This window comes from Labeo rohita, chromosome 16 (assembly GCF_022985175.1).
Source record: "Labeo rohita strain BAU-BD-2019 chromosome 16, IGBB_LRoh.1.0, whole genome shotgun sequence".
Taxonomy (NCBI): Eukaryota; Metazoa; Chordata; class Actinopteri; order Cypriniformes; family Cyprinidae; genus Labeo; species Labeo rohita.
In genome coordinates this window covers 6,960,275-6,988,069 of record NC_066884.1, presented here as the reverse complement: position 1 = coordinate 6,988,069, position 27,795 = coordinate 6,960,275, and the positions used below count along the sequence as shown (strand labels likewise).

The window sequence follows — 27,795 nt, the reverse complement described above, 5'->3', positions numbered from 1 at the left end:
AAGACACCCTATTTAATTTGAAGTAAAGAATAATTAATAATAATTTTTTAGAAGTCTTAAACACGTAATCATAGTAAATGACATGAACACAACATTACATTCAATGAGTGACCCATCCGATCCTCTGAACCGATGCTGACTACATTCAATGTACTATTATTCTACTATTTGACGTTATTCTTAAATTAAGCCGATTGCATTCAAATCCATAAACCAGCAATTTGGTTCAGTCCATATCATGCATCATATATGAGCCATTTCTATCTTTCCCAAATCAGACACTGAAGAGGGTGACACAAGTACCGTCACCGTAAAGCAAAAATTCAACACTGTTTAACACCTCTAAAGGGTCAACATTCATGAAGATACAGCTTTCTTTCTAGAGACATCACACAAGAAATTTCATGCTCTTTTCTGACAATATGCACATTAACCCTGTATAATGCCACACTGTGTTTGGCGCTATAAATCACTGCTTACAACGTCTTACAAGTGACAATTAATCATTATTTATACACTTTTACAATATTCAATTTAAAACCTCAGTTTTATCTTTATAGTGAAACACAAAAAGAGAATTTTAGAAAAATCATCTATTCTGTTTTTTTTGGGTGTACTATCCCTTTAACATATCAGATAATGCTTGATTAAATTTAAGCCAAAAAGCTATTCCAATTTGTGTGCACTTTCTAGGGGCAGTACAGAGGAAAAACAGTGCAAAAGCATGAAGAAAAAAATTAATAAAGTTAAATGTTAAAATAATCCCCTAGAATGGGGCCTCGGAGTCCAAACTCCATGCGGACTTTTCCTTACGTTTCTTAACAGGATAAATATGAGATTCGTTACAATTTTTAATAACTATTGCTTAATTAATCCACATTCAAAATGGAATGTTAAATCCTAAAGGATTCCTCTTTCTGCCTGTGTAGTTGGGTCAACACTTTTCTCTTTTCTGCTCTTTCTTTAACGGCTGAAGGATCGTAACGACCTTACTGGTCTGGAAGAATCAGCAAGAACAACATCAAATCTGGTAATATCAGTTAAGAGTTTAGTAATAAAATATGCAGATTAAATGGTTAAAGGAGGTCATTTTAGGGTCAGTTTGATGCTGGAATATATAAGCAGCAGTGGGTTATGATCTATATGCAACACAATTAACATCGGTTTATGTTTAGTAATCTTTCACATGTTAATATGCAAATAATGGACTTCAAGGAAAATAAGCTTCACCCTTAATAACAAACAGCTTCATGGATGGATTAATAAATACTGAGACTGTTAAAGGTGAAGTGTGTAATTTCTGCGCTAGCAGGATTTAAAAAAAAAATATTGTTTCCAAAAAGTTTCAAACAAGTTTTTAAAACTATCCTGAACAAATGCCACTGGTTGAGCCAATGACAGATCTTTTTGTTTTAACAAACCATCTAATTTCATTTTGTGTAATTTTCTCTTAGTCCATAAACTGCATCCTTCACCTTTAACCCTTATAAACATTTAACTTTAGATAACGTACCTGAGCATCTGTGTTTAGCTCAATTTTCCCCTCGAAAGGCCCCCATGTGGTTCCTACAGGAAGCTGCTGACGGCTGTGAATCCGTCGTTCTCCATCTTTGTTGAACAGGTCAAGCTCTCCTGTGAGACAGAACAGGACAGTCAGTCAGCGTCACACAATAAGTGCTTCAGGCTGACTGTAAATATATTGAGGATGAGTGGACAACAGCATCATTCTGTTTATTAAAAATGTCATATATTAAAAAAGTATATATTATATAAATTCATTTAAGAAACAATATAAATAAATAATATAAATAATAAAAAAATAATAAATATTTGTAAAAATATATTTTAAAATATACATAGTGTATATAATATTTTACTTATAGTAATACATGTAAATAAATACATTTTATTAAAAATGGGGTAAATAATATAATATACTGATAAGACTAAGCATTAAGAAATACATTCTGTCTATTATTTTATATATATATATATATATATATATATATATATATATATATAGATATATACATATATATATATATATATATATATATATATATATATATATATAATAAAAATTCATTTCATAAACAGTATAAATAATTTACATCATAAAAATAAATACTTTTAATAAATATATTTTAAAATATACACACTGTATATAATATTTTACTTATATTAAGACATGTAAATAAACAGTTTTAAAAAAATTTGGGGTAAATAATAATATAACATAAACATAACATAACATAACATAACATAACATAACATAACATAACATAACATAACATAACATAACATAACATAACAACACCAAGCAACTAACAAAATGTCTAGTTGTGGTTGGTTAGTAAAAAATACTGAAATACAAAAAAAAAAAAAAAAAAAAAAAAACGTTATAAATAAATAAATATATATATATATATATATATATGTGTGTGTGTGTGTGTGTATATAATATTTTATATTATTAAATGTGATTAAACATTTTTTAAACATTTTATAATATAATATAATATAATATAATAATGACAAAACATGACAGAAATGAAAACCAAGCAACTAACAAAATGTCTAGTTGTGGCTGATAAAAAATACTGAAATACAAAAAAACATAACAAAAAAAATCTTACAAAAATATTTTACTTGTATTTTTAAATGTAAATAAGCATTTAACAACATCTAATATAATATGATATAATATAATAATGATAGAACATTTTGTATTCCTTTATTTTTTGTGATGAGACTAAGCATTAAGAAATACACAATCTAATAATTTTTTTAAAAAGTATATATTACATAAATTCATTTCATAAATAGTATAATTAAATAATATAAATAATAAATTCTTTTATAAATATATTTTAAAATATACAGTGTTTATAATATTTTACTCATATTATTAAATGTGTTATTAAATGTGAATAAGCATTTAAATTTAAAAGCATTTAATAATATAATATAATATAACATAACATAATATAATATAATGTAATATAATATAATACAATATAATATAATATAATATAACATAATATAATATAATATACCAAGCAACTGACAAAATGTCTACTTGTGGCTGATAAAAAAAAAAAAAAATACTGAAACACACACACACGCTCACAAAAAGTATCAAACTACATATATAATAATCTATAATAAGCATAATAAGCAAATGAACAATTCTTCCAGCATGCACTATTGCGCATTACAATAAAAGTAATACTGCAAATATTTAACTTCCTGCATGAATACAGAATTCACTGCATATGCGATCACAAAGTTTGTGTTTCATAAAAACCATGATTTGAGCATCATAGCTTGTTTTCCTGCTTCTTCTCTGGAGTGACTGCAGTATTTGATACAGACTCCAGCACCTGTTCTGGGTGCTGATGGCGATCAGATGGAGCGTGTCAAACCGCTGGGATGCTAACTCCTCTTGAAAGAGCGTCTTTCGCTCTCTGATAAAACCTTGCTGAGATGTTACAGGCTTAACGGCTGGCAGCGTGGGCTCTATTTCTGTTTTTCCAGGAAGGGGGCCGAGGCCTCTTGTTAGTGGCGCGCAGAGCTCCGAGTTAATTAACCGTGTCACGGGATAGCACAGCTAGCCCCGCGAGTTCCCCGAGCGCCGCTATCTAATCAGTTAGATTTTGTGTGCTTTTTTAGGACAGTGATTAATCAAACAGTTATTATAATAGACTGCCTGGTCATGACTCTCGTCTCTCCAGGGCTAGGGGGCTCTTGTCACGAGGATCTCAAGAGCAGACTTCCGGCGGGTTTTTGTGGAGATGTTGAGAGCTTTTTGGGGCCGACCTGCGACTGAGCGAGATTTATCCCTCGGAGCTCGAGTGCTATCTGCTTTATCTTCCCGCCAGCGTCCTGTTCGGCTGTGTCACAGCACTCATAACAACGGCAGAGCTCTTTACAGCGAGGCGGCGACTGAGAATCTGTACCACGCTGAAAATGTTTACGTGAACGTTTGCAAAGCTCAGATGTTTCTACTAAAATTCAAATAAAGACAAATTACTGATATTGAGTACAGCCTCAAAATGCGATCTTTGACTTTTGGATTGGAGTTTAAGATATTTTTAAGATCTCTACTGAAATTCTAGAGGATATACTCTCAGGAGAAACATCTGAGCAACATCTGAGACCAGCATTTGTTCTCTATCTGGCATTGTGAGTGTGATTTTGACTGCAGTCAGACAGTGTCTGCAACGCTCTGAACGCAACATAAAGGTGTTTCTGTAGTACAGCTTGTTTCGTGACCTGTGCTAAATAAAAGCTGGTTGGTAGATGATCTTCAGGGCTGCCTTTGTGGGCTGAAAGCAGTACAGCACTGATTGAACTTTAAAATGACCTATTCAGCTGTGTTTCTCACTGCAGATATCAGCTGCGTATCCGTGACATACTAACACGCCAGTCTGCTTGTATGGAAATTCCCCTGCGACTGAATAAACATCTCGATATCATGATTCCCAGACGTTTGCTAAATATCACAACAATGCATAACAGAGACTTTGGCAAGAGCAAATGGGAATTTAAAAAGTACAGTAAAAGTGTTTCATTTGTAACATAAGTTAACATGATGTAACAATGAAAAATACTTCTACAGCATTTACGAATCTACTCTGTTAATTTCAGCACACATTATTAAAATCAAAGGTTATCTGTTAATATTAATTAAAAAACCTGAGCTGACATGAACTAAAAATCAGCAGTTGTATTTGCATTAACTAACCTTAACAAAGATGAATAATTATTGTATTGTATGTAATAACTACAAGAAATATATTGCTCATTGTTAGTTAAATGTTATTTTTAATTAATATTTTAATTAATGCATTACCTAACATTATCCAATTAGACCTTATTGTAAAGTATTACCAAAATTACCACAGTATTACCAAGACATTTTGGAAATGTTAAAAATAATAAAATAAAATAAAATAAAATAAAATAAAATAAAATAAAATAAAATAAAATAAAATAAAATAAAATAATGGTAAACCAATAGTTTTTTCACGTTATGGGTAAAAGCAATCACTGACAGAAACTAGAATTCTATTTTACCTGAATTAAAAAAAGTCAATATTCATTATAGGTTTTTTTTTTTTTTGAAGATATATTTTAACTGTTATTAAACCAAATATATATTGATAACTGATATTAAATGTAATATTTTAAAGATTACATAAGTGAGTATTAGAAGACGAAAAAAAAAAAGTGCATCCACAATAAATTATCCAATATTGAAAGATACAGATATATTACGATAAATTTCTATTGCAATATGTTACCAATAAATGGATATATTGAGTACTGATATATTGCACAGTATTACCAAGGCATTTTGAAAATGTTTTATGGTATGATATTGGACAAAACAACACAAAACATAACAACAACAAAAAAAGAAACTGACAGAAACTAAAATTCTATTTTACGCACACACACACACACACCCACACTGAGTACTGATATATTGCATGGTGCACAGTATTACCAAGACATTTTGGAAATTATTTATGGTATAGTCTTTGATAATAAAAAATAAATAAAATAAAAATAAAAATAAAAATAAAATAAAATACTGTAATTAGTGAATGCACTATGTTAAAATGAAGGCCAATAATGATAAATGCTATTGGTAAAAGCAATCACTGACAAAAACTAAAATTCTATTTTACCTAAATTATAAGCCAAAAAATAAATAAATAAATTTAAAAAAACAAATTATTCAACATTGACCAATATATAAATAAATAAATAAATTTAAAAAACAAATTATTCAATATTGACCAATATATTGCGATATCTATTGCGATGTATTACCAATAAACCGATATATTGAGGACTGATATACTGCATGTCTACAGTATTTATATATCTCAATAAATGATGGCATTTCACCAAGTTTAAATGACTATTTATGTTACACAATTTTATAATATATTGAACTTTGCTTTAGCATATGCTTTAAAGCATGTAAACATAGTAAACATGTAATATTAAAAATGCCTAGACAAACAGATTAATCATAATGCTTAATTACAGTTATCAGCACCAATATTAAGCATTTTTATGGTTATCGGTATCAGTCATTTTCAAAACCAATTTGGCGATAAAATAATTTAAAAGCATTTAAAGAATGTTTTTGTTAGAGCTCTTGTTATTCTTAATTTTGATATTCATTTTAAATTTTACACCAGGCGTATATATCGGTTCAAAATATCGGTTATCGGTCTACTTGATCTGTAATAATCGGTATCGGCATCGACCCCTACGCAAAACATCATTTACTGAACCACACTGCTAGTAAAGGCCATGGTAAATGAATACTGTAATCATTGAGTTCTATGGTAAATATCAATAAATGCCATGGTATTTCCAGAGTGCTTGAATGTGAAATACTGTGAAACCATATACTGTACATTAGAAGAATTATTTTCCTTATTTCCCGTTCCAGCACTAATGCCTTCATTGCCCGTTATGGAGCTCAGCAGAGATAGTGGGAGAATTTGGGAGGCGGGGGGTCTCTCTGAAGCCTGTCGTGTTCCCGCCAGCCTGTTGGAAGGTGGGGAACCTCATTAAAGGGAAATAATTAAGCGCTGGAGCGCAGCTGGTCCACATCACAGGCAGGCTAAATCTATGCTAGCCCACCACCGCTTGATGTGCTCTGTTCCTACTCTGATAAGACCTCGTGGCCTTTCGCCATGATCGCACAAGTTTCTCTTTAGCCCAGCTTGACACTTTCGCTGAAGTCTTCCGTGCATCCCATGCTGGGGTGAATGAGAAAGGCGTGCGGCACAAGGACATCTGAAGTCCTAGCGCTGGTGAGTACAAACGTGCCAGTCGTCCGCCGAGCGTTCCAAGCCACGTTTCGAAACCTCACGTCCCAGCTGGCTCGTCCCAGCTGTTACCGATACGACACGAGCCCGAGAGGCAAGACGACGACATACGGCTCTGTGTGCGTAATGAGCCAGCCTGCCACCGTCGCCATGTTTGCCACAAGCGTTTAGATGTTGACTCGCCATAGATTACGAGATCAAGATGTACAGTCGCAGATCATCCGCTCGGATCTGGCACGGATGCCGATGAATGCTGGCTTTGCCACTCCATTACTGACATGCATGTACTTTTTATCTAGATTTGCCAAGAGTCAAACATACAGTAGAAAAATTTGAGCAAATTTAGAGTTTGACGTACAATGTTACAGTGGATAGATGATTGTGGAGCTAATGAAAATCATTTATATATTTCATAAACTTTTATTTATTATTATTCAGTTTGGGACATCAAAAAAAAAAAAAAAAAAAAAAAAAAAAAAAAAAAACCTAAATGCAGGAATGTTTAGGTTTTTATGGTTGTTTGTTACATTTTCATAAGCTGGTTTATATTTCAGAATTTTAGATTTTATTTTATTCTATTTTTTCTGGATATCAAGTACCAATCCAAAATTGGAACCAAAAACTGTGTTCCGGAAAAAGTCAACAAAAATGTTGTTAAACCCAGGAAAGATGTGTATGATTCTTAATTATTTATAAATTGGTTACTTAATTGTTTTATATATATATATATATATATATATATATTTATTTATTTATTTATATATATATGTATATATTTATATATAATATATAAGCTGGTTTGTATTTTTATTAGGATTTTATTTTATTATTACTTATTTTCAGACATCAAGTGCCACTTCAAAATTGGTAGCATGCCAATCCAAAACTGCCAATCCAAAACTGATACTAAAATAAAATAAAATAAACAATCTTGTACCAAAAAAAAGTCAACAAAAATGTTGTCAATCCCAGGAAATTATTTATTTTTTTATTATTTATTTTTGGACATCAAATGCCAATCCAAAATTGGTACCAAAATTGTAAAAATAAAATAAAGTGAAATAAAATAAAATAAAATAAAATAAAATAAAATAAAATAAAATAAAATAAAATAAAATAAAATAAAATAATAAAACATTGTTAAATTTAACAGGAATGTTTAGTGGGGGTTTTTTTATTATTTTTTTTTTCAGCTGTCTACTTTGCTGTTCTATACACGATCATAAAGTTAACTTGCTTTTTTTTTTTTAGATATTAACTGATCAGCACACTATTGAAAATGATGATATTACACATTATTTTGAATAATAAGTATTAATTCTTCAATCATAATTATAACCTAAGCTGGTTTGCTGGTCTTACCAGATGTCCGAGTCTGGTTAAGCTGGTCTGTTTTCTAGTTTCAGAGGATTAGAAACCAGCTGGATACCAGCTAAACCAGGCTGGGAGACCCAGCAAGACCTGTTAAAACCAGTTAAAGATCATCAAACCAGCTTTGCTTAATCTGTGCAAGCATTTAGTTAATAGCATTTAGCTTTGTTTTTCCCTGTGTGGCCATTATCAAATCAAACTGAGGCTAGTTTTTGGGTAACAACCCATCAGTCGAGTACCACTGAAACAGAAACTGCAAGATCAGTTTAGTAGTGCTAATGAAGCGTCCTCGGGCAGAGCTCACGGGTCGAAACACCCAAAAGCTCTCTCATCAACCAGCGCTGAAATGCCACCATCTTGGCACGGAGGAGCTGTTGATATGAGTGCAGAGAACTCCATCCCCCCGTCCCTCCACTCCTCCCTAGATAAGATCATCTGTCGCTCTTCTCCGGGGTCCGCTCCCCCTCACCACAGATCCCTGGCAGAACCATGAATGTCCCTTTTGTGCGCACAGATCTTCCTCTGATAGCCCCAAAAAGATGCTGCACGCGGCAACTGTTTGTTTCCCCCCGTGACGGAGGGACGATGGGGGATGGAGGGGGTCACGTCTCCCACCTCGAAAATATAGACAAAAACTAGACGAAAACGTAAATGCAAAGTCACAGCACAGGAAGAGAAAGAAACAACAAAAGCTGACATTATTTTTCCAAATACAGACCAACCAAACAAAGACTCTTGCTAAAAAGTATTTGCAAATCACTTGTCATTTCTTTAATTTTGTGGGCAGATTTGTCATCTTGCGCATCCCAAACTGTCTTTTGCACCCAGTTGCTAAACATCAACTGTATTAATTTTTTTTCATACCAGTGATATGAGATGCTGTTAATTGTGATTAAGGTTTGAAAAGCCTTTATTTTAAGGTTACTACTTACTTTTTAAGTACCTGATAAACATACAAACTTTTGTGGTTACGTTAACATTTGACAACACTGTTGGAACATTCATTAGAGGTTCAAGTGTGTAATGCTGAAACTGTATTGTAATTGTTAGAACAGCTAAGGATCAGCAATCTCCACGTAAAACTGATCGCACAGACCAAACCGTAAATCGTTGAGACTTGGAAGAATGGTAGTACTCTACACCACCGACAATGTCACCAAGGCTCACCCCAATTGGCCTGACGGGGGCGCTACAGCGATCAAAAGTACGAAATCGCTTATAACTCCTAAACCGTCAGTCACAGACTCAAATGTCTTACGTCGTTGAAATCCTTGGCTTATGCAGGACAAAACTTACTTAAGATTTGATCGTGAGCCGGGCAAAATTTTCGGGTATTTTGGATTTTTTGAAAAACCTACTTTTGCGAACTAGTCATGTGTTTTCCACTCGATTGGAAGCAAACCAGTGCAGGAATATCAATAATCATCCAAAAAAAGATGAACTTTAGCCTCACCGCTGCAAAAGGACAGGGCCACTTTTATTAAAATGCCTATAACTCCTGAAACAGAATGAGATATTCTCACCAAACTCAGAACACTTATGTAAGTGCTCAATCTGAGGTCACAGGAAAAAATTGCAGAGCTTGGCCACTTGGCGGCGCTATAAGAGGGGAAAAATATAAAAATGGCTATAACTACGCAACAATTTGTCCTATTAACATGAAAAGTGCTGTTCATAGTCTTGGTCCAAAGTGTCACAAGCGTATATATAGGCATTTGTGTAGGTCAAACAAACATGGCCACGACTGGCAATTAATTTTGAGCACCTATTAGACAAGGTTAACGGAGGCTGATCAGAATGAAACTTGGTGGGCCTGTTTGACTCGTGGCACCAAAGGTCTGTGAGAAATTCGAAAGAAATCGGCGACTGGAGGGCAATACCACTTTTTTTTTTTTTCGCACATGCGTTATTCATATCATGTGATAGAACTCCTTGTTCCAGACAGCTTTGCTTCTAGAACAACTGCTGTCAATCAAATGGTTTGTTAAATGAGAAGATGTAAAAAATCTACTTTTTCGCACTACTCCTAGGTTTTTCGCTCAGTCTGGAAAATACATTGCAGTACAATTCTCTGGACTCTCTAGGTCAATAATTGAATAATTGAATAATTAAAAAAAAATTGAAATTTACCCTTTGGGAAGCTATAATGAGGTTGTTTAGAAAAGGGGCCTGTACGAATTTACCCAAAATCCTATAAAGCCTAAAGGAAAACTGAAAACTTTACGAAACCTGGTGAGCACATACGACAGGTGATTCTAAACAAGCATGCAAAGTTTTAAGGAGATCTAACCACAGCTGGTCCGATAACAGTCATAATTGTTAAAAAAAAAACATAATATTTCTATGGTAAATCACCTGGATTTGCCAAAAACAAATTTTTCATATGCGCTTAAATGCCTTAAAGCACTTGAATCCCAGTAATCACTGCTTGCAGCTACATTTTAATATTTGCAATTACTTCTATTTTATTTTTATGGGGTTTAAGCCTTAAAGAGGTGCGTTAGGTCTCTCTCAGAAAGTAATTTAACAGTGAAAATATAAATTATTAAGCACTTGACCTTAAAACTGAAATATTGTTGTGAGAGAAGTAAGCGTATATGCTATCTGACATAATGAGCTGCATTTCATTTTCTCTAAATACGATCTGTATCAATCAAGGGAACAAAAAATGAAGTGATCAAGTCATCCAAATATCAATATCATTTCTTTTAATTAAAAAAAAAGTGAATTCACTTGAAGGTGCAGCATGCAAGAATATAAAATAATATAAAATAAAATAAAAAATATAAAAAAATTAAATTAAATTACATTTTTAAAAAAAAGTTTAAAAACATAATATCAGTAATGGTGTAGAAATTGCACACTTCACCTTTAAAAGCATTTTACCCAAAAACCCACAGTCCTTGTTTTTAATAGTCATCCTTAAACAGTTACACTTTAGAAATGATCTGGATCAGATCAAAATGGATGTTTAAAAAAGGTCACATGAATTTGTCGTGTTCGAAGGTACAAATGCCCATCAGCCCCGTGTGACAATGCAGGAGTCACATATCAAGATGTACAGCGGCTTATGAGGCAAATGAACATACTGTGAGGGGCACGTGGAGAGAAATGGAGAGCTCTGTATCACTCCACAAAAGGTGCAGGAGCTCTGAAGGAGATATGTGATCTGAAATTTTACAGCTGAAGGAGAAATGTCAGAGCGCTTCGATAAGAGAGCGATGAACTTTCCTCCACCCCCCTCCAAACCCCCATTATCAGCTCGAAGAGAAGCAAATGCATCATTTTTATCCCACGGCTTTACCATTATCTCCTCGGCAGACACTTGTTTTAAAACACACGAGGACCTTTTTACCTCACTCTCTCTCAGACACACACACATACACTCTCTCTCTTGCTTAATAAACTAACCTCTTACTAAAAGAGACTGGAATTTTGGAGTATTCTGAGAACATGCATTATTTATGCAAGAAGAAACTGTCTGTTTTACACTTATGAAAGATACTGTGCATTTATAATGGCGTGGTGATGGAATCACAAGGTAATTCAACTTGACTGTTACTGTTCAAAAGTTAGGAGACAGTAACAATCTATATTTTTATTCAACAAGAATGCATTTATCAAAAGTGACAGTAAAGACATTTAAAATGCTACAAAATATTTATATTTCAAAGAATCTTGGGGGGAAAAACTGTTTCAACAAAAACATTAAGCAGCACAACTGTCCAACATTATGAAATGCTTCTAGAGCAGCACAGTCAAAAGTTTTTGAACAGTCTCCTCTGCTTACTAAGTCTTCAAAAAAGTACAGCAAAATTTTGAAATATTTTTACTATTTTTACTATTTAAAACTGATAAATAGAAACTGTTTTCTATTTGAATATATTTAAAAATGTAATTTATTTGTGTGATTTCAAAACTGAATTTTTAGTATCATTACTCCAGCCACATGATGCTTCAGAAATCATTCTAATATTCTGATTTGCTGCTCAAAAAAACATTATTATTATTATTATTATTATTATTATGTTGAAAACAGCTGAGTAGATTTTTTTCAGGTTTCGTTGATGAATAGAAAGTTCAGAAGAACAGCATTTATCTGAAATGCAAGTCTTTTGTAACATTATAAATGTTTTTATCATCACTTCTGATCAATTTAAAGCACCTTGCTAAATAAAAGTATTTATTTCTATAATTTATTTCCCCCTCAAAAAATAAAATAATTATACTGCTCAAAGCTTAAATGGTTTAGTGGAGGGGTTTCAATATTTTAGGTGCCACGGACCCCCCAAATATTGTCATCATCATCGTGTGAGGGACCCCCAATCTAAAATGTAAAAGACATTTATACAGTTTCTTGTATAAATACCCAATTTACACCGTGAAAAATTCACATTATAAAAAAAGTCTAAAATATTAATTGGAAAATATTTAGTTTGTATTTTTTTTTTTTTTTTTTTTTTTTCCGAAAAACAAATATTTAAAGGGGTCATCGGATGCCCATTTTCCACAAGTTGATATGATTAGGGTCTTAATGAAAAGTCTATAATATACTTTGGTTAAAATTCTCAATGGTTGTGTAAAACAACACCCTTTTTACCTTGCCAAAATCAGCTCTGCAAAAATCATCCTATTCTGGTCGAGGTTGCTTTAAATGTTAATGAGCTCTGCTCGACCCGCCCCTCTCTTCTCTCTGTTGAGTGACGAGCCTGTGTACTTTAGCCGCGTTTAGCCGCTAATAGGAAAGGCGATTGCGAAGATTCATAAAAAAACCCCTTATACTCACTTCTGCTGTAAGTGAAGCTGGATGATCGAACATAGACAGCTGTTCTGAGGTATCGTGGGAGCGGCCTCTGTTGGTGTGACGGCACACCGTCAGGCATCTGAGAACGGCTCGATTTGAAAGAGGGGATATTATTTTTTACAGATTAATTAAAAACCACTGCATGGATTTGTATCATTATAGGGTAGATTTGTACATACACTGCCAACACTCATTAATGTTCAAACAACATGTAAAAGTGAACTTTGCATCTGATGACCCCTTTAAAATGTATTTTAAACTAAAGTACAGTATTTATTTATTTATTTATTTATCTTTTTAATCTAAAGTTTATAATTCATTTGACCATAATTTGTACTTATTTCTTTGTTTTAATTTTTACTAATTTATTTTAATCAGTTTTTGGATCATTTATTTCTTTCATTCTTATTCAATCATATTTTTGTATTCATTCTTTTAACAATTATTATAATTATATATAATATAATAATAATTACAATAATAATAATAATACAATTTTTACATTTTTTCTGCTTTTTCTCAAAAACATTTCCAAGGACCCCCTAACACTTCCTTATGGCCCCCTGGGGGGACCCCAGTTTGAAAATTTCTGGTATATTGTACAATGTTACAAAAGCTTTTTATTTCAGATAAATGCTGATCTTTGGATCTTTCTATTTGTTAGAGAATCCTGAAAAAAATGTGCAACTGTTTTAAATATTGAGAATAATAATAACAATAACAATAATAATAATAATAAATGCAAATCAGCATTATAATGATTTCTGAAGGATCATGTGACACTGAAGACTGGTGTAATGATTCTGAAAATTTAGATTTGTTCATAGGAATAAATTACATTTTACAATATATTCAAATAGAATGCAGTTATTTTAAATAGTAAAATATTTTGGATCAAATAAATGCAGACTTGGTGAGCAAAAGAGAATTCTTCAAAAACTTTTAACTGTATATATATTAGTTAGGCTTAGGGGTGTGTTTAGGGTTAGTTCGTAGTTATTACCCAGTTATGGTAATCAATATAACAAGTATGTAGTATTTACATGCGGAACATGTACATTTATTTTTGTTACAAAACATATTTACTTAAAATATATGGCTGCTTTTCAGTGATCATCAATAAAGAAAGATGCTTTTAGAGACAAATGCTGTATTAACAATATCTACCAGCAGGAACTAACCAGTTAAACCTTGATGGGCCAGCCTCATTTCGATCAAAACCTGAGCAAAGTCATTCCGACAACAATCTCCAAAGCTTCTTTCCCTTCTGTCACTCTGAACGATAGGACACAAAAGATTAGACGTAAACTTGAGGAAGACGCCCTATCTGAATCTAGAGGAGACTTTTTCCAGCTAACAAATTTGATAGCCTGAGATGTTACAAATCTCAGTGCTCATGCGGGATATAATTCCTCTGTCTCCTGTCAGCACCGACTGACTAATGGTGCCTGCAATCACTGGAAACGCTCACAAATACTTTGAATTATGGGAATGCTGCTTTCAGCCCCTCTGAAAGAATCTCGCTGTGTTCCTGATGATCTGAAAGAGAGCGTTCGGCTGTATTTCCCTTCCACACGAAATACACGCACACTTATCTGCAGGCGTGTTAATAACTACCGAGCTCCCGGGTCACGCAACAGCTCACGTATCTGCCTCACGTTTGTTTTTCCTCTGCATTTACAGGTGCTGTTTTTCTCCAGTGGCTCTAGCGGGTCATTAGCTCTATCCGCAGCCGCCCCTCCAGTCAATTACCACATTTCAAACTTTCCTCCAGCACAAATCCGGCCGCTCCTGCCTGCCTGACCCAGTTGTCTTTTGTGAGGAGGTCTTAGCTCCAGCAGTTTGACAGTCAACAGATAAGATGGATTAAGTTTTTTTTCCCCCTCTCCCCTTCTCTCTCTCATCCGGTTTTGATATAAACGGCGTAAAAGCAGGTTAAATCAGTCACTTTCAGGAGGAGTTTTTAAATGGCTGGAGATAGAGGGTGATAGAAGGCCTAAACCTGACACCGGGGCGTAGAAGGTCACGGCCGCGCCGTTTAATAACTAACAAACTCCTGATGAGGGAAAAGCCAGGATGGGAAACATCCAGTCCTGACTCTGAAACCAAAATATGTGCGTCTCAATTTTTCATTTCACATTTTTTACGCTCGTTTCCCTGGGAATCAAACCTATGACCTTTGCGTTGGTAGCGCATTGCTCTACTGAGCCACAGGAAGGCTTGTGTTTGAATCATTTCAGACGGCAGTATTCTAACTCTTACATAATTAATGTTGGTGCTAAAATTTTATGGCGAGAATATAATATTCAAAAGAAATTGCCCATCTGTAAAACATGGAGAATTATAGATGCGGAGGGAAACTGCACCTGAAAAATAACACTGATATGATATTTCATCAAGACTTTATGTTAAGAGTAGGGCTTTTAATGAATATTTTCCATAGTAGGTTTCATTTTATACATACACAAAAGTTTGGGATTAGTATGATTTTAAAATTTTTTAAAGAATTCTCTTATGCTCATTAAGGCTGCATTTACTTGATTAAAAATACAGAAAAAATAATAATATTGTGAAATATTATCACAGTGTAAAATAATGGTGTTCTATTTTAATATATTTTAAAATATATTATTTTTTAATTTATTGAAATTTATTCCTGTGATGAAAAGCTGATTTGTTTTGTTTTTATCAGACATTATTCAAGTCTTCAGTGTTTCATGATCCTTTAGAAATCATTCTAATATGCTGATTTATTATAATTTATTAATATTTATTTATTACATTAGATTATTAATCGCTGATTTATTATCATTTATTAATATATTTTTGGAACCTGTGATTTTTTTTCAGGATTCTTTGATGAATAAAAAGTTAAAAAAAATATTGTCTTACAATAAAACTTATAATATTTTAATTAACATCCTTGCTGAATAAAAGTATTACTTTATTTTTTAAACAAGAAAGAATAAAAATTTACTTACATGTAGTGTATATTGTATATTGTTAAAATAGAAATATATACAAAAAATTTCTATTTTACATAAATGCTATTCTTTTTAACTTCTTATTTATTAAAGAATCCTGAGAAATATATCAAAGGTTCCAGCAAAATATTAAGCAGCACAACCGTTTTCAACATTGATAATAAATCAGCATATTAGAACGATTTCTGAAGGATCATGTGACACAAGACCGGAGTAATGATGCTGAAAATTTAGCTTTGCACCACAGGAATAAATTACATTTTAAAATATATTCACACAGAAAATAGTTAAAAATCTGGATTTTTGATCAAATCAAATGCAGTCTTGATAAGCATAAGAAACTTCTTTAATTTTTTTTTTTTTTGTATATCCAGTATACATTTTATATATATTTGTATATGTATAAACTTTAATTTTGGCTGCAAATCTGGGGTAAGTTGTCACAAACTGCCAATAAACAGCATTTTACAGTGTTTACTAGTTCACCCAATAGAAAACATCCAGGCATTGAAATTTCATTTTGGAAGATAAAATTATACAAATATATATTACATAATTATATAAGATGTAAAACATTTGATCTAGAGAAAAAAAAATGTTGTAATTGGACTTGTGCCTCAAAACCTTATGTTTAATGACACTGTGACTATTGTAACATTGTGACATTGTGACAACTAGCCCCAGTGTCATGTAGAAGTATCTGCTTTTTGAGCATTTTCTGCAATGTAGTTTTTGTTAAAAATTTGAATTTGATTTGATTTTTTGTTTGATTTCACTTCCATTTTTTTTTATTTGATTTCATGTTTATTTTAATGAAAGTTTGAGTAATATTGTGTTCTTGTCTATATAGTTTTTATAGTTTTTATTTATTTTAGTTCTTCAAATTACATTAAAAGGAAATGAGAAGTTTTTATAAAATAAGTCAATTTTTTGAATTTTATTTTATTTAAGTTAAAGGATTAGTTCACTTCCAGAACAAAACTTTACAGATAATGTACTCACCCCCTTGTCATCCAAGATGTTCATGTCTTTCTTTCTTTAGTCGTAAAGAAATTATGTTTTTTGAGGAAAACATTTCACTCCATGTAATGGATTTCTATGGTGCCTCCAAATTTGAACTTCCAAAATGCAGTTTAAATGCAGCTTCAAAGGGCTTTAAATAATCCCAGCCAAGGAATAAGAGTCTTATCTAACGAAACGATCGGTTATTTTCTAAAACAAAATTGACAATTTATATACGTGTATATTAAGTGTGTTCGATCTTCTTTGCATGTTCACTTTGCAAACTCTGGGTTGGTACTTCTGCTGGTACTTTGGGGGCACCATAGAAGTCCATTACATGGAGAGAAATCCTAAAATGATTTCCTCAAAAAACAATTCCTTTAGAACTGAAGAAAGAAAGACATAACATCTTGGATGACAAGGGGGTGAGTACATTATCTGTAAATTTTTGTTCTGGAAGTGAACTAATCCTTTAATGTGATTTTATTTCAAGTAATTTTTTAAAAAGTACAAGTACACTCTTAAAAATAAAAGTGCTTTAAAAGGTTCTTTACAGCGATGCCATAGAAGAAACATTTTTGGTTCCACAAAGAACAATTTGGGCAAAGGTTCTTTATAGAACCATCTCTTTCTGACCTTTTCATAATCTGAAGAACCTTCTTTCGCCACAAAGAACCTTTTGTGAAACAGAAAGGTTCTTCAGATGTTACAGGTTCTTTATAGAACCATTTAAACAAAAAAGGTTCTTCTATGGCACCGCAAAACACCTTTATTTTTAAGAGTGTATTCCATGTATTTCTCAATTACTTTGAGGCTATTAAACTGCACATATAATTATAAAAGAATGATTAAAATCCTGTTTAAAATACCTTAAATATGGAGTATCAGCTTCCTAAAAGTATTTCCTCTCAACAACCAATTTGTATTTCATGCTTTACGAAATACATTACCAACATGCACGTTCCCTGGGAATCGAACCCATGACCTTCACATTGCTTCTACCAGTTGAGCTACATTACAGGAATGCTATTACAAACCTTGTCTATAGGTTAAAGCATCATCTAGCACGTTTTCACACGACCAGCTAGCTGCTGTACATTTATAGATCACTTGTCAAAACGTGTAAAACAAGTTAGTGAGTCGACGCATTAAGGACACGTTCGGACCAAGCGTGTGTGTGTGTAAGTGTGTGTGTGTGTCGGTGACAGGGGAAAGTAATCCTATACACAGGCTGCTATTGTGAAATGAGAAGCTAGCCTCCTCGGCTGGCAGAGAGCAGATGCACCTCTCTTCCCCTATCCTAATCTGGAAAGGACTTAAAGAGTCTTATCTCCGGGCTCTCCTGCTTCATTTCATGCTTGATTTACTTTAATTTGTCTGATAGGGCACGAGGATTTGGAAATGGCCCATCTTTCGCTGGAAAATGTTCTGATTTTTCTCCGGCATTGTTATGTGGCGGTTTTTGACTCTGGTTTCTCTCTCTCCATCTTTCTCTGCTTCTATTTCTCTCTTTTTTCTCTCTCCCTCTCTCTCTCCCTCTGTCTGTCTTCCTGGAGAACAGATCTCGCTCCTGTGCAACATTCTGTTTGAGTGCATTTAGATTCAAGCTAACACAGCAGAAACCAAGTGTTTGTGTGCGTGTGTGTGTATGATTTTACCAGCTCCAGTGTAGGTCTGTTTGCCTTTCAGATTGTCAGAGAGCGACGCTGGAGGAAAGAGGAGCAGCCGAGTGCTTCAAACCACAGAGATCTTGTGTTTAAGGTATAGAGGGTGAGACTCGCCCTCGTCTCGCCCACAAGTGTGTGAGCTGATAAAGTCAGAGAGGAAGAGAGCTGCCGGCCCACACACGCCTGAACCTCCGCAGCTGGAGTTGCAGTCCCGGTACAGCTCTGTCTGTCTGAACCTACGGCTCTGGAATCTATCCGTTAGCGTTTCCATTCATTTCAATGGCAGCTGCCCGGCTGGCGCAGGACCCCGTGGACATGCACCGATTGAAATCTGCCATCTTTGCTCACGGGCGCTCAGTTCTGCTGGCAGGTTGGTTTGAGCCAATCACCTGAGCCGTGTAAATGAAATGACAAGTCCAATTCATGCTTTTAAGAGTCTTCTAATAAAAATAATAATAATTAGGCACTGGTACAACACTGATAATTGATCAGTTAAAACAATTTTACTTACAAATTTTACAAACTTACTGACTTTTTAAAAGCTTAGCAATAATACTCAAGTTCATTTCTTAAAATAATTAAATTAATTTTAAATACAATATTAAATACAAATATAAAATTCAATTTTATTATTCTATTTTTTTTATTATTTTATTCAAATCTATTAAATATTATTTATTCCATTTTTAGAGATTTACTAGCTTTCTAAAGCTTTGAGTTAATTTCCAAACATATATTTAAATTATAGAAATATTAACATACACTTTTAATTTTTTAAAATAAAATATATATTTTAAATTTTTTACATTTATTTTTATTTAATAAATGTATAACATATATATAATGTTATGTTATTATGTTAGTTATGTTAGAAACTTACTGGCTTTCTAAAAAATTATTTAATTAAAAGAAATTATTTATTAATTCATTAAACATATTTAAATTATACAAATATTAAATAAAATATATATGTAGTAATAATATATATATATATATATATATATATATATATAAGATATATGAAATGATATTGCTTAGAGATAATTCTCAAAAGTTAATTTCTTAAAATTAATATATATATGAATTTAAAATGATTAATTAATTAATTAAACATATTTAAGCTATACAAATACTAAATATATATGCAGTTTTAATTATATAAAATTATATAAATATATATATATATATATATATATAAATGAAAAAGAAATATGAAATGACTGAATTATGAGACTTACTAGTGTTCTAAAAGCTTAGAGATGATACTAAATGTAATAATTACACATATTAATTTAACATATTTACATATTTAAATTATACAAATATTAAAATAAAATATATATGTATTTTTATTTAATAAATTAAGTATTAAATAATGTATTAGAGCATGACATCATATCCTATACCACCAATTTACCAAACTACCAACCACTGACTACCAAACTACCAGTGCTGAAAACCCTCTCAAAAGATCAATATGGCATCTGTAGGAATTAACATCATTCTGATAGAAGCATATAATACATAAATTAAATACAACTCAGAACTCTACATATCTATACAGTTTTCCTCTGTGCTGAACTCAAAAATCATTCAGGAGATTTCACAATCAGATGACTCTCTCCGAGCACAAATCAATTCATCTCTAGTCAAGAACCTTTACAAAAGATGAGCTACCATGACAACACACTCATTCCTCAACTCCATATTCTCTCCCTCTCTCCAAACACACACACATTCACTAAGACGATATGGAAAAGAGGACAGACATTGAAATTCTTGTCACAGGCTGAATTTATTTGACTCTGGCTCTGTGTGCGGTGATAAACAGAGTGATGATCCAGTCACACATCTTTATCCATGCTTTGCTTTAATTAACACTGACTTGTTTGTTGAAAAGATGATTAATATGCCAATGAAAATTGCATAATTGAATACCGCAACACACACACAGAAAACTGTAAGTTTCATGTAGACTTCCATATAATAAAATAATACATGGACACACATTATTATTATTATTATTATTATTATTATTACTACTACTTGTTGTCACTGAGATGATGTCATAAGGCTTGGCCTGACTGTACTGGTAGCAGTGGAGGTATTTTGGGGTTTGTGAAAGAACAGCAAGTGTTTGCATGTTTGGTTTTTCTGCTCCTCCTCCAAATAAGGGGGGCGTTTGCTTTGATATAGATGCCTCTCACAGCACACCCTCTGTTTGCCCTCCCTCTCCTCCTTTTATTCCGCCCATATTCCATGTAGTTGTCAACAGGTCCGCCTAAGCTTTGGAGAATTCTGACTGCACACGTAAATCATGCAGTTTCTAATTAACTGTCAGCTTTTATTTCCAATGCTTTGCACCGGGCCTCACCCAATCAGCATATAAAGTCATCTGTTTATAAATTAAATCACTTATAAAATCAAAATCTAAATAATAATAAAACAACTGTAATAAATGACAGATTTGTTTTTAAAAAAAAATATTACATTACTGAATTTGTCTCATTTATCTACACGCCTCTGGAATAATTTAGATTTTTACAGAAATTGGTAAGATTTTTTATTTTACATTTTTAAAATAAATTAACACTATTATTCAGCAATTTATTTATTAAATTGAACAAAACAGTAAATACATTTCTAATATTTCAAAAAAGATGTTCCTATGAAGTTCATTCACTAGAATCAAGAATAAAAAATCCTAAATGAAAAAATTACCTGTTTCAGCAACAATATTAAGCAGTACACTGTTTTTAACATTTTCATGACTGGAGTAATGGCTGATCAACAGATACAACTGGTTTTGTGGTCCAGGGTCACACATAATGAAAATAATATAACATTTATAGAATCAGGTCAATGGCACTGATAATCCAGTTCAAAGATTCACTCAAAACAAAACCACAAAACTTCCCAGCACACCACAGAGATCTACATTCACATCTGAGCGGTGAAATAGAAACATCTTAGTTTGATAATTCAAGCGCAGCATTATTCTAGCACGTTCACTGCTTTAAGACTACATTAGTTCATTTTCAGATTGATTCTATTGCTAACAAGCATGAAGTCATTGCTCTTAAACCTCTTATAATCTCAGATCATTTGCATCTGGACACTTTAAGACCACGAGCGAAGAGTTTAGGCTAATCTCTGCTCATGTATTTCTTCAGCACAATGTTGTGTGTGGATGTAAAGTACCAAATCTTAGCTCCTCCCTCCCCAGTAAACACAAAACCGAGCCCCGCCCACAAATGGGCATTCATGCATTGGGTCGCTGTTGCCAAACATCATCGGAAATCACACGCACCTTATTTAGTCCTTTTAAATACGTCGATTCTTCCACCTCGTCTACATAACCCGGCTCATTCAGTACCAAATTCTACTGTAGCGTATTGTCACGACAATCTGATTTCGCACAATACCACTTATCTGCGCGAGACTAGCAGAGAAAGCCTGCGGTAAGATGGCTGAGAGCGGCGAACGAGACACCCTCGCTCGGAAAATGAGCGGCAGCCAGGCATGTCAAAATTTCTTGATTACATGGGAAATAAACAACTCCGACTGAAAGCCTCCGCTCAAACTTGGTGCTTTGCATACATTAAATTCCGGTCTGTCTATAAGTCGTCTTAAAACGCTTAGGTATCAGCGCGAGCGCCTCTGACAACGTTCCCTCACGAGTTCGTCTGCGCCGTTATCAGACCTCTCAAATGGATCTCCAGCTCCAGTGACAAAAGCCAGACGGAGCTCTCCTAAAGGATACATCTTTTTATCCACGCGCTTCCTCGCCAATCCACATGTGCGAGCGCCGCTGCGGCCCGAGCAGGAGTTTACCAATCTTTGCTTTCCAAGACTCTCTCTCTCACTCGCTCTCTCTCTCTCTTTCCTCTCTGTGTTAAAGGCTTGAGGGGTTCAATCAATGCTGCTTTGATCTCGGCTGGAACTATAATTATTTAACATTGTTACAAGGATTTCTCTAATCCATTCTACCATTAAATCCCTTTTAGACCCTCATCTTCAGGAGCCTAATCTGCATCTGGGCCCCCCTCCCTCCCCTCGGACGGCACCGTGACTTAACAGACTTCGGTGAATAATTAGAGGAAAAGATACAAATGCGGAGAGAACGATGAGAAACTTTGCCAGTCGCTGGACACGAGCAGGTGTCGGTTCTTGGATGTTGATGATTGGTTTGCATGCGACGTTTTTTTGTGGATACGGTGGGATGTTTATCTGAAGGCCCGGCATTAAAGCATGTAATTCAAAAGCTGTCAACAACCAGACAATGGACTGCCGGTTTGCAGCTATTTGAATGTTTAATTCCTGGATTCTAGGTCATTGCTAAATATGTTGACATACACAGACTGATTTGAATAGTCTGTGTGTTATAGGAGCAAACTGCTGCGATGTTTGTAATTGTGTTAAAGGGATAGCTCACCCGAAAATGAAAATTCTGTCATTAATTCTGTCATTAAGTTCATCTTCAGAACAAAATTAAGATATTTCTGATGAAATCCAAGAGCTTGCTGACTTTGCATAGACAGCAATGCAACTGACATGTTCAAGGCCCAGAAAGGTAGTAAGGACATCGGTAAAATAGTCCATGTGACATCAGTTGTGCAGTGGAAGTTTTATAAAATTACGGTTGAACCATTGTTTTATCGGTGTCATTACTACCTTTCTGAGCCTTAAATGTGACAGTTGCATTGCTGTCTATGCAGGGTCAGAAAGCTCTCGGATTTCATCAAAAATATCTTAATTTGTGTTCTTAAGATGAACGAATGTCTTACGGGTTTGGAACGACACAAGGGCAAGTAATTAATGACAGAATTTTTGGAAATGGTAAACCCTTTAAACATACCTATTTGTTGTTGAAAGCTAAATCAGTGGCACTGTTAAAGGTTTAATTCACTCAACAATTAAAATGATGGTATCATTTACTCACCCTCATGTCATTCCAATCCCATATGACTTCCTTTCTTAGCGACCACAGTTCCATAAAGCTTTGCAAAAATGCAGCACAAAAGTCCAATAACAGCAGTTGTACATCATATTCCTGGTTTTCTAAAGCCATATGATACCTTCATGTGAGTAACAGACATAAATGAGATTTTTTTTAAACAAAAATAGACACCATCTGTTTTAGCTCAAGTCTCGTTTTTGTTTGCACACTTTCAGTTAAATGATCTAAAAATATTCGTTTTCACTTTCTAAAAATCCTTAAAACAACACGTGAGATGCACATCTTGATATCTTCAGTCAAAGTGTATTTTTTCACTTGTCCACCCAAATTTACTCACCCTCAAGTCATTCCAAAGCCATATGACTTTCTTCTGTAGACAGAAAGAAAATATTTTGAAGAATGTTGGTAACAGTTTAATTTCCCATTGACTTCCATTTTATGGACAAAAATAAAACAAGTTGATGGGAACCAAAACTGTCTGGTTAACAAAATTCTCTCTCTCTCTCTCTCTCTCTCTCTCTCTCTCTCTCTCTATATATATATATATATATATATGTATAAATATACAGTTGAGGTCAAAAGTTTACATACACCTTGAAGAATCTACAAAATGTTATTTTACCAAAATAAAAGGGATCATACAAAATGCATGTTATTGTTTATTTAGTACTGGCCTGAACATTACATATAGTCCATTTCCAAGAGAAAATAATAGTTGAATTTATGAAAATGAACCCGTTCAAAATTTTACATACGCTTGATTCTTAATACTGTGTTGTTACCTGAATGATCCACAGTTGTTTTTTTGTTTTTTTTTTAGTGATATGTCTTTATGAGTGCCTTGTTTGTCCTGAACAGTTCAACTGCCTTTTTCTTCAGAAAAATCCTTTAGGTTCCACAAATTCTTTGGTTTTTCAAAATTGTGTTTTTGAACCCTTTCCTACAATGACTGTATGATTTTGAGATCCATCTTTTCACACTGAGCACAGCTGAGGGACTCATATGCAACTATTACAGAAGGTTCAAACACTCACTGCTGACCCAGAAGGAAACACAACGCATTTAGAGCCGGGGGGTGAAAACGTTTTAAATTTGAAGATCAGGGTAAACTGAACTTATTTTGTCTTCTGGGAAATATGGAAGTATCTTCTGTAGCTTTTGAAGGGCAGTACTAAATGAAAAAAAAATATGATATTTAGGCAAAGTAAGAAAAACGTACACATCTTTATTCTGTTCAAAAGTTTACACCCCCCTAGCTCTTAATGCGTGGTTTTTCCTTCTGGAGCATTAGTGAGCATTTAAACCTTCTGTAATAGTTGCATATGAGTCTCTCAGTTGTCCTCAGTGTGAAAATGATAGATCTTATAATCGTACAATCATTGTTGGAAAGAGGTTAAATACACAAAAAGGCTGAAAAACCAAAGAATTTGCGGGACATTAAAGACTTTTCTGAAGAACAGTGGGCAGTTGAACTGTTCAGGACAAACAAGGGACTCATAAACAACTATCACTAAAAAAAAAAAAAAAAAAAAAAAACAGCCGTGGATCATCCAGGTAACAACACAGTATTATGATATTATTTTTTCTTGTGGACTATATGTAAACATCTTATTCAGGTCAGTACTAAATAAAAAATAACATGCATTTTGTATGATCCCTCTTATTTTGGTAAAACAATGAACATTTTGCAGATTTTGCAAGGTGTATGTAAACTTTTGACCTGGTTTTTGAATGTCATGAAGGTAAGTAAATGAACAGAATTTTGCTAAAATAAGACTAATAAAGACCTAAGAAGTCATTTTTTTCAGTCAAAAGCCTCATAGACTACTTTAACATTATTTTTGGTTGCATTTTTGGCATTTCTAATGCCTTGTTTGCTTTCATTAGATTGGAAAGCACAAACATCTCGTTTTGTGCTCCACAGGAAAAAAAAAAACAAAACAAAACAAAAAAACATCATGCTGAGTTGGAACGACATGAGCAAACGATGACAGAATATTTATTTTTGGGTGAACTATTCCTTTAAGACCTTCATCCATCTTTTCGCTGCGTATTTTCAGATCTGCACAGAAATCTAAGGCGGTTAGCACTGAACCCATAACTGCCATCTGTTTGTTTTGGGCTGGGAAGAAAAAAAAGACACGTTGATAATTGTGACGCATGTTGAAAAAACACCCAATGGCCTTTTCAAATATTTGTGCCGCTGTGTTTTGCGCCGATATAAATAGCAGCACAGCAAACGCAAACATTTGTCGAGGCACCTGCCATGCTATCGTGACCATCTGCTCCACAAATTCACTTAGCATGACATATGTGCATTAAAGCTGAAGCGGCTATTGTTTGGTGCGGGTGAGGGGGTCCGGTCAAGGGCGGACAGTGTCAGCTCCACGTACAGGTGGGCTGAGAGGAGAACAGGGAATCTATACGTGCTTCCTGACTGTGAGGCGGAGGCGGTTGGATACCCGCTCCTGTCTGTCTTCAGGGCTTCTTCAGAAGAACCTGCCCGCGTTCGGCTCGTGGCCCGGCTCCAGTTGGCACACGCAGACAAAACCGACTGTGTCCGACAGGCACTGCTGAGCTTAGAAAGCCGCCCGTGAGGAGGTGTGTCAGTCCTCAAGGTGATTGGATCTAGCTGAGGGTTACTCAATGCTCATTGGACGACCAAGATCATCCATTCATCATCATCTCATCATGCATTTCTGAGAATATATAAAATATGTAATAGTAAGAAAAAGGTCATTTAAAGGTAAATTACTTCCTTTTGGTGCAAGAAAGCTTAACTCACATTTTAAGTTGACTTCAGGGAAGAAACAATAAAAAATAATAAATATATATTATCAATATTAACATATATAAACTTTAATGCAAGAGAGACCAAAAAGTCTTGTTTTTCTTCTTTAAGTTAAAGTTAAAGGCTTCTATTTTAGGGCAGACGTAGTGATAAGTACAAAAAAGAAGTTCATTAATGCTTAAAAGCTTCTTTTCCTTTCTGTTCCTGCACATGCACTTTCTTTATGCCTTGAGGAGCGTGTCAAGATATATATCAAAGACGTCCGTGATAATTAACAAAATCGCTGTACAGGCTATTACCACTAATATACAGAAGCCCATGACGAGAGAGAATGAAGGAGACGGAGGAGCAGATAACAGAACACCGCCTTTATGAGCTGAGAGTGGATGTTCCTTTAATCTCAGGGATGCTCTCCTGCCTTCACAGAACATGCCTACAGAATAGAAGCAAGCTTTAAGTGAACTTTTATGGAACTCAAGTGCTTATAGGGGTCACATCATAGCTTTGTTTTCAATTTTTTGTGACAAGAATTGTCAATGTAGCTTTTCATGACCATTTCTCAACCTCTCTTTGATCCATCCAAGTGTCTTGAATCTTTGGATTTGTTCACTGATTAGTTCTGCTGGTTGTATCATTACTGTAGCAGGTCATGAAAACTGTCTTTTTGTGTGTTTTGAATGAGGCAATGAATCACACACTCAACTAAGTCGATGGTTCAGACTCAAAGCATTGACTCGTTTAGTAGGTTCAAACAATGGAAACCAGTCACATGCTTTAAAAAGAAGAGATTAAAAATCTGAATCAGTGCTTGGGGATGAATGAAAATCATTTATCCACAACATACATTAGTCAGCTTTGCTATTTTCATTAGTGGTCAGTTATATGCAACACGAAATAATAGCAATTATAATAATGCTTCGTGTTTTACTCCACTTCTTATGTGCAAGCAATATGATAAAACAAACATAATCAAAAGCAAACTTTGGCCAATCAGGTAACAGGGTTATTGTAGTTAACTAAAACTAAAACAACAACAACAACAACAACAACAACAACAAAAAGTTACTTAAAATAAAGTTTAACTGAAATGATGAAATATATAAAATGAATAAATATAAAAAACTTTCAACTTATTTTATATTAGTTTACTTATTTTCTCATTTTTATTTAGTTTAACTTGAGGCACCACAATAACTGAAACAACAACAACAAAATGAAGTATAAAGATAAAACTATATAAACAAAAAATAAAATAAAATAAAATAAAATAAACAAAAACCTAATAAAATTTCAAAAACACAACAAAATTACAAAAAAAGAAAAGAAAAAGAAAACCGAAAAAATAAAAATGAAAACAAC

At 33.7% G+C, this 27,795-nt stretch overlaps 1 protein-coding gene across 3 annotated transcripts in view; it reads right to left on the bottom strand.

Moving 5' to 3' along the window:
• Positions 1-27,795, bottom strand: part of zfpm2a (zinc finger protein, FOG family member 2a) — a 197,431-nt gene that overhangs the window by 94,451 nt on the left and 75,185 nt on the right. For all 3 annotated transcript variants that reach the window (XM_051132039.1, XM_051132040.1, XM_051132041.1), the window contains one exon: positions 1,514-1,632. In XM_051132039.1, the coding sequence (XP_050987996.1) occupies positions 1,514-1,632 (119 nt within the window). The remainder of the gene's footprint in view (positions 1-1,513; positions 1,633-27,795) is intronic.